The following is a 10,111-nucleotide window of genomic DNA, read 5'->3' as shown; positions in this document are numbered from 1 at the left end:
CAACGTTCAGTTTCAAGTTTTATTGTTCATTCCATTTATATCATTGTAGTCATATATATTGTTTTCCTAGTTCTGGTTACTTTACTTTGTAGCAGGAGATATATATTCCCATGCTAGTTTGTATGCATTGTAGGCATTATTTATTAAAGCACAGGTATTCCATTATGCTTGTATAGCACAATTTGTTTGGCCATTCCCCAAATCATGGGCGTCTTTCTACTTTGTTTCCTATTCTTTGCCATGACAAAAGCACTGCTATAATACTTTGATATAGAGTGGACTTTTTTTTATCACTTACCTCCTTGGGGTGTAAGTTTATTACTTTAAAATATTCATAATTAATACCTACTGTTAACATAATCTTTCCAAATAGATTTCCTAGGGGATCTGCTTTACTAAATAGAAACAATGTGGTTATAATTTGCAGCATATACTTAAATAATTAATGTGTTCGAATTCTTCAAAGTATCATCACTTAAGGGAATTAAGCAAGGTCTTGCTATTCCCTATCTTGTCCACATTATAAATTTATTTCACCTGTTCTCTATAGAAAACCTAATGGAAAACCATTCTGGTTCAGCTGGAGTGACTACCATTTCCAAAGAATGGCATCCAAATTAGTATCATTTCCTATAGAGAGAGTCCCTAGTTCATAAATATGTTTCATGAGTAAAATCAATTTCTAAGTGCTTTAGAATTCAAACCTCATTACCTCATAGCCAGTAAGCATTTCATTTGTTGTTCAGTTGTTTTTCAATTGTGTCTGACTCTTTTTGACCCCATTTGGTGTTTTCTTGGCAAAAATACTGGAGTGGTTTGCCAATTCCTTCTCCAGCTCATTTTACAGATGAGGAAACAGGGTTAAGTGACTTGCCCAGGGTCACACAGCTAGTAAGTGTTTTAGGCCAGATTTTAACTCAGGAAGATGACTTTTTCTGACTCTAGACCCAGAGCTGTAACCACTGTGCCACGTGGCTGCCCCAAGTGTTTCATAGAAACACTATTGTAATTTGGTATCTAGGTTCTCAGACAGATCCTCAAAAGTGTTTAAATATTGTATATTTTGCACTGAGAACACATAGAAAACACTATTACAACAGTAGTTAAAAGACTAAACAGTATACTAAAACTGAATAAGAAATTTTCCCTGGAGTTCTGGGGAATGAGGAATAACAATTAAATAGAGGAGAATATGGAGGTACATAGAGATGTTTGTGGAGATTCTGAGGCTATCTTGCCAGGAAGTCTGAAGAGCTTTCAATGTCAATTGTATTGATTTCTCTTTCTACTATTATGTCAAATATAATGGCTTCCCTTTTCCTTGACATAAATGACTCACCTATATTATTCATAAGCTTATTAGTTGTAATTTTGGTCTCACAAACATAAAGGGGAAAGTGAAGGGGAGAGAAGAGGAATAGAGAAGAGATAGAGGAACAAAGACATGAAGAGAAAGATTGGCAGAGAAAGGGAGATGGGAAGAGACAGGCAGGTATGCAAAGAGATGGATTTTCTGAGACAACCATGTAAGAGTTCAGTAAGAAAGGAAAGAGGAAATCTTAGAGGAAGTATATGTTTGTATGAGAAAGATATTGTCTTTGTTGAAATTTATTGTTATGTAACAGTGAACGTCAGAGAAAAGTTGGGGGCCTTGAATGCGCATGATCTTCTTGTGTAGTTAGAAAGGAAGTGATAGGGAAAAGAATTGGGTCAAATAGCTCTCCACGCTGGCTATGAGCTAATGACAGTTTGAAGAGGTAGGAGGGGTATTAGGGTAGGTGGGAAGCAGAGAAGGCTGAGAGTAACCAGGCATTTGTATGATAAAGGTTCCTGTTTGGGACTCTAAGCAATCTGTCTATATCTGTATGTATCCGCATTCATTGCTTAGCACACTGCCTAGTATATAGTAGGCACTTAATAAATGTTTATTGAGTGATTTCATTTTCATAATATGCAAAGGATTTTAAAGAATTTGTATAGCATCTCAGAAATTACAAAGGGTAATGGATGATATGGCATAATTAAGTTAATTTTTTTGAAGGTGTATTTAAAATTGAGTTCCATTAGTATAATGGCATTTTTATTTGACTTGAATTTATGACCTAATTCAATGGGAGAGGTGCTGAAGGAGTGCTTAAGGTTAATTGTTGTCCTAATTTTCAAAAAAGGAAAGATAGTAGCAAATGAAATCTCTATAGGTTGGTGACAACTGACAAATTCCTAATAACATTCTAGAACATTTGATTAATTCCAGGTGTACAGATTCACAAGCTAATAGGTTTTACTAGTGCTAAATAGCAAGAGAAGAAATATACATGCAGATTAAACTTAAATGAATTTTATGTAAAATGTAGATTAAATTTAAAAGTATTTAAGAACTGGCTCTCTAAAACATGTGCTCATGGCACACTTTTAAGTTTAAACTGCATTTTTAACAGTTTCCTTATCACATCTAAAGTCTAGACAATCAACAAAATTAGAAATTAAATCCTGATTTGTAGCATTTGCTTATTTCTGAGGTATAATTGGTCACATTGAAAATTTAGCAATTGTCGCTTATGAATTGATAAGAACTGACTTTAAAACATATTGTATGTGTGTGCATATGTATACACACATACATCTCTATATAAGTTGCATATAGATATACATGTACACACATATGTATATGCATGCATGTATGTATTGGTGAACATAATATATGTATAGGTGTACACATGTATACATACATGTATGTGTTTGTGTACATGCAACACAGCCATCCTGTTAATATATACTTTTACATGTATATATTGCATATGTACATATGCATTTACATATATATAATGTAATAGTGATATAATATGTATCATATCTAACAAAATACATGCAAGGTACTATAAATACATATATGGGATCCATCATATATGTGTACTATATATATTATTAATAAGATGGCTTATGAAAAAGCTTGTAGTAAGCACTTAGAGTCAACCTGGCTTCATTGAGAACAGATGATATCAAATTAACTCCATTCACTTTTGGGAAATGGTAACCAGTCTAGTACATCAGAGGAATGCTATTGATAAAATCTATTCCTATGTCAGCAAAATATTTGAAAAAGTCTGTAGTGTTAGTCTTTGGAATATGATAAAGATATAGAGGTTAGATGATTAGACAAATGCATCTGGAACTGGTTATGTGACTGGACACAAAGTGTAATTAATGAGTTGATATCAATTTGGAGGGAGGATTTAAGTGGAGTTGCCAAGGATCTGTCCTTGGTGTTTACCAGAAGTGTCAAACCTGGGTAGCACATATACCCCACAATAGCTCTTATTGCAGACAGAACCAGGTTAAAATATAATTGGGACAAGGCAGCTAGGTGGCACAATGGATAAAGTATGGGCCCTGGATTCAGAAGGACCTGAATTCAAATACAGCCTCAGACACTTATTTGACACTTACTAGCTGTGTGACCCTGGGCAAGTCACTTAACCCTCATTGCCCTGAAAAAAAAAATACACACACACACACACACACACACATATATAAAATTGGGAAATACTTAACAAAATAGAAGATAATATCAATATGTAGTTTCCCAAATCAATAACAACCACAGGGATTCCCCCCCCCATTTCTATGAGTGTGACACCATTAATCTATTCTTTTTAACATTTTTATCAGTGATTTGGAAGATGATATGCAGTTGATTTAATTCTGATCAAGTTTTCAGATGATACAAAGCAGAAAAGAAAGCTAACTCTGAATGGAAGAAAAGAAACAAATATTTTGCTAGGTCAGAATTATAGTTTAAAATTGATGAGAATAAATTTAATAGGAAAAAGGGCAAAATTCTATATTTGGAATCAAAAACATCATCACAAGCTCAGGAAAGATAGGGTATGACTCTAAAAGTTTATGTGAAGGGGGCAGCTAGGTGGCGCAGTGGATAAAGCATCGGCCTTGGATGCAGGAGGACCTGAATTCAAATATGACCTCAGACACTTGACACTTGACACTTACTTGCTGTGTGACCCTGGGCAATTCACTTAACCCTCATTGCCCTGCCACCCCCCCCCCAAGTTTATGTGAATAAGGTCTAAATGTTTTAATGCCTATAAATTAAAAATTGGCAGAATCATTCAACAGGCTTAGTAGGTAATACTATTCTAAGTGGAATAAATAAAGACATTCATTTTCAGAACGAGGCACTTGATACTCCAACCATACAATTTCCTATTTAGGTCAGAGCATTGTGCTCAGATCCAGGTGCCACATTTTAGAAAAGATAGCAAGCATTGTAGGCAGCATGACCAGCATGGTCAGAGAATTATAAACCATGCTCTTTTGTATCACTATGGAGGTGATAATAGCAGGGGGCTTATTTTGCTTCTATCTCCCTTTCCTCTGAATCTGGAAGGCTTCTCTCTGGCTAGAAAATTTATTTCAACCTCAGCTAGTGTAGATGCCTTTTCTGGTTCATTTCTATCTATACTATTGCACCTCCAAAAGCCAGGCAAGTGTTTATATATGGTTGCCTGGTTCTTTCAGGTTTGGCTAAAAGAGATTTAACTTGAAAATATACCACAAATGCAAGGTATTTCATACTTGCAAGCAGGAAAGCTACATCAACCAAGTAGCTACCCTTAGGCTCCAGGAAGCTCACTTCTGTAACAGATTTGTCCAGCTGGAGAGCAGCCAAGGCCTCACTATGGGTAGTGTCCATGAACTACATGCACTTAGCCATTTCTAAACCCCAAACAAGAGCATTTTCATATATACATCAGAACACAAAAGATTCAACATAAATCCATAAATCTCCATTTTGCATTGCTTTATTTCTTTAAAAGTTCTTATATAAGTTATATATACACATATGGATGTATATGTACTAACATGCACACATGTGTGTGTGTATATATATATGCACACATTACACACACACACACACACATACACACATACATACACATGTACTTGGCTAGCTCTAGTCACTCTGGGGAAGCTACTTTGAACTAGCCCTGGCTTATTGGTGGAGAGTCCAGACTAATTTTTTTTTGAAGTTCTGGGTGAGAGAAGTTACTTTCTTGTTGGATTTCTTCATCATTATTTTATTTATTTTTTCTTTTGCTGTGAAGTTTAGAGTTTTGCTGGAGTAGGTTGGTGAAAGCTAGGTTGCTTGTCTGTGGTTCAGGCAGTCATCTTGGCAGGAAGTTCCCCCTAAATTATTTCCTTGTAAGATTTATGTCCAGTACTTGAAATGATTTCTAGATCATTAGGAGGGGTAGGCTTCTTCTACTCTTTCTTCTAGACATCCAGCTGGGAACAATAATAAATCATTAGGTTTTTCTAATGCTAAATAGGAGTATTGGTATACACAACACACACATACTATAAATGTAATTGCAAATGGAAACTACCTATAGACAAGTTATCTGATTAAATAAATGCAAGTACATACACACAATTGCATATGTGGATAGGGACTAAATTTGTGATTTCTGAGTGAGGAAACTCTTTATCAGTGAGACTTAGTACCTTCTCTGCAACTTTCTTTTCTATGGTTTTATGGAATTTCTTAGAGTACTAAGAGGTTGAGTCACTGAGTCAGAAGATCTGCCTTTGGAGGCAGATCTTCGTACTTTTAAGGCTAACTTTACAGTAACTATATAATTCTGCCTTGCCCATACATACATAAAAAATCCCACATGCACACTCATCCAGACACATGTGTATAAGTATATGTATACACATGTTTGTAATGCATGCAGTGCTGTATTTGTGTATCTGTATATCTGTACATCTGTACATTTTTATATATTGTGTACACAGATATGTGCATATATGTATATATATGCATTCTCTTTCTCTCTATATATATACATACATACACATACATACCATGTGACAGATAGTTATATAACATATACATGCTTTCCACTTTTTATAGAGGGATAATATAAGCTAATTATTTGATAGAATATGAATATGCATACATATATATGCATATATTACATGACAGAGAAATGAGATTTTGCTACTAACTAGAAGGCAGGAAAGAGAACAAAAATGCCAGCTCTTATTCAATCAATCAATCAATCACAAGTATTTATTAAATATCTACAATGTGCTAGGCACTGTGCTACATTCTGGGTATACAAATGCAAGGAATTAAAAAATCTTTACTTGCAAGGAGTTTACATTATAATGGGGAAGACAACAAATATATATGTATATATACATATATAAGTTTATATAGAATAAATGTGTGAAAAAATAAATACAAATATATACAAAATAGTTAAATATAAGGTAGTTTGGAAGCAAGCGTACTAGTTGTTAGAGGAATCAGGAAAGGTTTTACATAGAAGATGGTACTTATATTAACAAAGAAAGAGCCTATGAAGTGGATATAAAGAGGGAGTGTATGTGGGATGGCCAGTGCAAAGTCAAGGAGGTGGGCTATGGCATGTTACATTTGAGGAATAGACATAAGGGTCGGTCTGGGCAAAGGGTCGGTCCTCCTGCAAAGTGCAGGAGGAGGAGTAAAATTCAATGGTGATACAAAAATAGATTGTGGCCAGATTGTGCAATACTTTAAAAGCTAAATAGAGAATTTTATATTTTATTCTACTGGCCTGTAGGAAGGTTCTGGCCTTGATTATGTAAGACTCACATAGTCAAAACTATGTTTAACTTTTTGCAAGTTTGTAGGATGGAATTGAATGTGATGACACTTGAGGTAAGGAAACTAGTTAGGAAGCTTTTGAAAAAATCTAGGTGAGCGAAGATGAGGTTGTATTGTTTTTTTTTATGTATGAGGTATTTTATTTTTTCCATTACATGTAAAGATAGTTCTCAACTTTTGTTTATACATGCTTTACAATTTCAGATTTTTCTCCCTCCCACCCCTCCCTCCCCCCTCCCCTAGACAGCAGGTAATCTGATATAGGTTATAGCTATATATCTCTATACATATACATATAGATATATATATGTATATATATATACACACACACACATATATATACACATAATAACATTAATCCTATTTCTGCATTAATCCTGTTACAAGAGAAAGAATCAGAGCAGTGATGCAAAACCTCAAAATAGAAAGAAAAAAAAAAACCAACAGCACCCAAAACAAAAGAAATAATATGGTTCAATCAGCATCTATACTCCACAGTTCTTTCTTTCTTTTTTTTTCTTGGATTTGGAGATCCTCTTCTATCATGAGTTCCCTGGAACTCTTCTGTACCATTGCATTGGTGAGAAGAATATAGTCCATCACAGTAGGTCAACACTCAATGTTGATAATACTGTGTACAATGTTCTCCTGGTTCTGCTCATCTCACTCATCATCAGCTCACGTAAGACCCTCCAGGTTTCTCTGAACTCTTCCTGCTCATCATTTCTTACAGCACAATAGTATTCCATTGTATTCATATACCACAACTTGTCCAGCCATTCCCCAATTGATGGGCACCCCCTCAACTTCCAATTCCTTGCTACCACATAAAGAGCAGCTATAAATATTTTTGTACATGTGGGTCCCTTTCCCCCTTCCATGATTTCTTTGGGCAAAAGACCTAAAAGTGGGATTGCTGGGTCAAAGGGTATGCACAGCTTTATTGCCCTTTGGGCATAATTCCAAATTGCTCTCCAGAATGGTTGGATCAGCTCACAGCTCCACCAACAATGCATTAGTGTTCCAATTTTCCCACAGCCTCTCCAACATTTATTATCTTCCTTTTTTGTCATTTTAGCCAATCTGATAGGTGTCAGGTGGTACCTCAGAGTTGTTTTAATTTGCATCTCTCTAATCATTAGAGATTTAGAGCATTTTTTCATATGGGAATAGATAGCTTTGGTTTCTTCATCAGAAAACTGCCTGTTCATATCCTTTGACCATTTCTCAATTGGGGAATGACTTGGATTCTTATAAATTTGATTTAATTCCCTATATATTTTAGAGATGAGGCCTTTATCAGAAGCACTGGCCTCAAAAATTGTTTCCCAGCTTTCTGCCTCCCTTCCAATTTTGGATGCATTGCTTCGATGACGTTGTATTGTGTGGGTAAAGAGAATGGATCAGCATCAAGAGATATTGTGGGGGCAGCTCGGTGGCTCAGTGGATAGAGCACCGGCCCAGGAGTCAGGAGTACCTGAGTTCAAATCCGGCCTCAGACACTTAACATTTACCAGCTGTGTGACCCTGGGCAAGTCACTTAACCCCAATCGCCTCACACAAAAAAAAATAATTTAAGGGAATGAAAAGGTGGGAGTATATTTGACAGGAATAGGAAATTTTGGAAGAGGGGAAGGTTTAGGGAGAAAGATGATGAAAGAGCATATTAATTTTGAATATATTAATTTAGGACACCCATTTTAGAATGTCCAATAGATATTTGACAATGTGGAACTGAAGTTCAGTGAAGAGACTGGGGTTAGATATATAGATGTAGGAGTCATCTTCATAGATAATAGTTAAGTCATTGGTGATGATGAGATTACCAAGAGATTTTACACACACACACACATATATGGAAAAAAGAAAGGTAAAGTGGCATGGGTGGTCAGACTGAAGAAGATTTCTATTAAATATAAGAAAGCATTTTCTAACACCACTTATTAATACAGCTTTTAGTGGTTGGGTAGGATATTAGAGTTTGAAGATGCCATCTAATAATAGAATTCTATGATTCTATAGGTTACAGTCTTGTACCCAACATTTCGCTATTCTAAAGAACCAAAAAACAATATGAGGGAGACCAACAAGACCTGGGTGACAGAATTCCTCCTTCTGGGACTTTCTGATGACCTTCAAACCCAGCTCCTACTTTTCATATTCTTTCTGATAGTCTACTTGGTTACTGCACTTGGAAATGTGCTTCTTATCTCTCTGGTTCTGGTTGATGCACAGCTCCATACATCCATGTACTTTTTCCTTTGCAACTTGTCTTTGGCTGACCTGTGCTTTTCTACCTGTATCGTTCCCCAGGCTCTTGCCCACATGTTTTCCAGAAGGAAGATCATTTCCTTCACAGGCTGTGCAGCTCAACTTCTTTTCTCCCTCTTTTTAGGATGCACAGAGTGTGCACTGTTAGCTGTGATGTCTTATGACCGGTACTTGGCAATCTGTGACCCCATGCACTACCCTCTCATCATGACATGGAGAATGTGTGGCTACTTGACTTTGGGTTGCTGGACCAGTGGTATTCTAGTGACACTGGTTGACACTACATTCACATTACGACTTCCCTACCAAGGAGATAATAGGATTGCTCATTTCTTTTGTGAGTCCCCAGCCCTCTTGGCCTTGGCATCTGCAGACACCCACAGTTCACAGATGGCCATTTTCCTCATGGGAGTGGTGATTCTTCTTGCACCTGTATCTCTGATCCTGGCATCCTATGGTTCCATTATAGTGACTGTTGTCAGGATGAAGACAACCTCAGGGAGACTCAAGGCATTCTCCACCTGTGGCTCCCATCTCCTTGTGGTCATTATTTTTTATGGGTCAGCAATCATCAATTATATGACACCTAAATCCTCCAAGGAACAAGGGAAACTGGTGTCTGTGTTCTATACTGTGATAAACCCCATGCTTAATCCCCTCATCTACAGCCTAAGGAACAAAGATGTGAAGAGGGCACTCAGGACTGTGATCAAAAGAAGGAAACTCTTCAGTTCCTGATTGTCTCACTATCATGACGTATAGCATCACCTCTTCACTCCAGGGATTGCTATATCCCTTTCCACCCCATGAAAAAAATGGCCTTTCCATTATGACTAACATATGTGAATACAGGTTTATATTGCTCCATAGTGATACCCAGAAAGCATAGGTGTTGTATACTTGTAATGTGTCTCAGGTATAGGGAGAGGTGTGACATGATGTATTTATCACCCTAAAGAACTAGATGAGAACTTTGTTAATGTGCAGGACTTTAAAACAAAGTCTTATTAATGTGGAATTATCATAACAACAGACAGTTCTGCTCTAGACTTTGGGAAACAGAAAGAGGTTTGGTATAATGATTTTTGGTAACAAAGAAGGGGTTAGGCCTTTGGGAAGTTAGTGAGGAAATCCACTAAAACAGCTGACCTGCTTTTAGATTGCCTT

General features: G+C 36.4%; 1 protein-coding gene across 1 annotated transcript; it reads left to right on the top strand.

Annotated features, from left to right (window-relative positions):
- Positions 1-8,746: 8,746 nt before the first annotated feature.
- LOC122739011 (olfactory receptor 2D2-like) lies at positions 8,747-9,682 on the top strand. The gene has a single exon (XM_043980877.1). It carries the CDS (start codon positions 8,747-8,749, stop codon positions 9,680-9,682), a length of 936 nt encoding a protein of 311 aa, XP_043836812.1.
- The last annotated feature ends 429 nt before the right edge of the window (positions 9,683-10,111 follow it).

This window comes from Dromiciops gliroides, chromosome 2, assembly GCF_019393635.1.
Source record: "Dromiciops gliroides isolate mDroGli1 chromosome 2, mDroGli1.pri, whole genome shotgun sequence".
Taxonomy (NCBI): Eukaryota; Metazoa; Chordata; class Mammalia; order Microbiotheria; family Microbiotheriidae; genus Dromiciops; species Dromiciops gliroides.
This window is presented reverse-complemented; position numbering and strand designations above follow the sequence as displayed.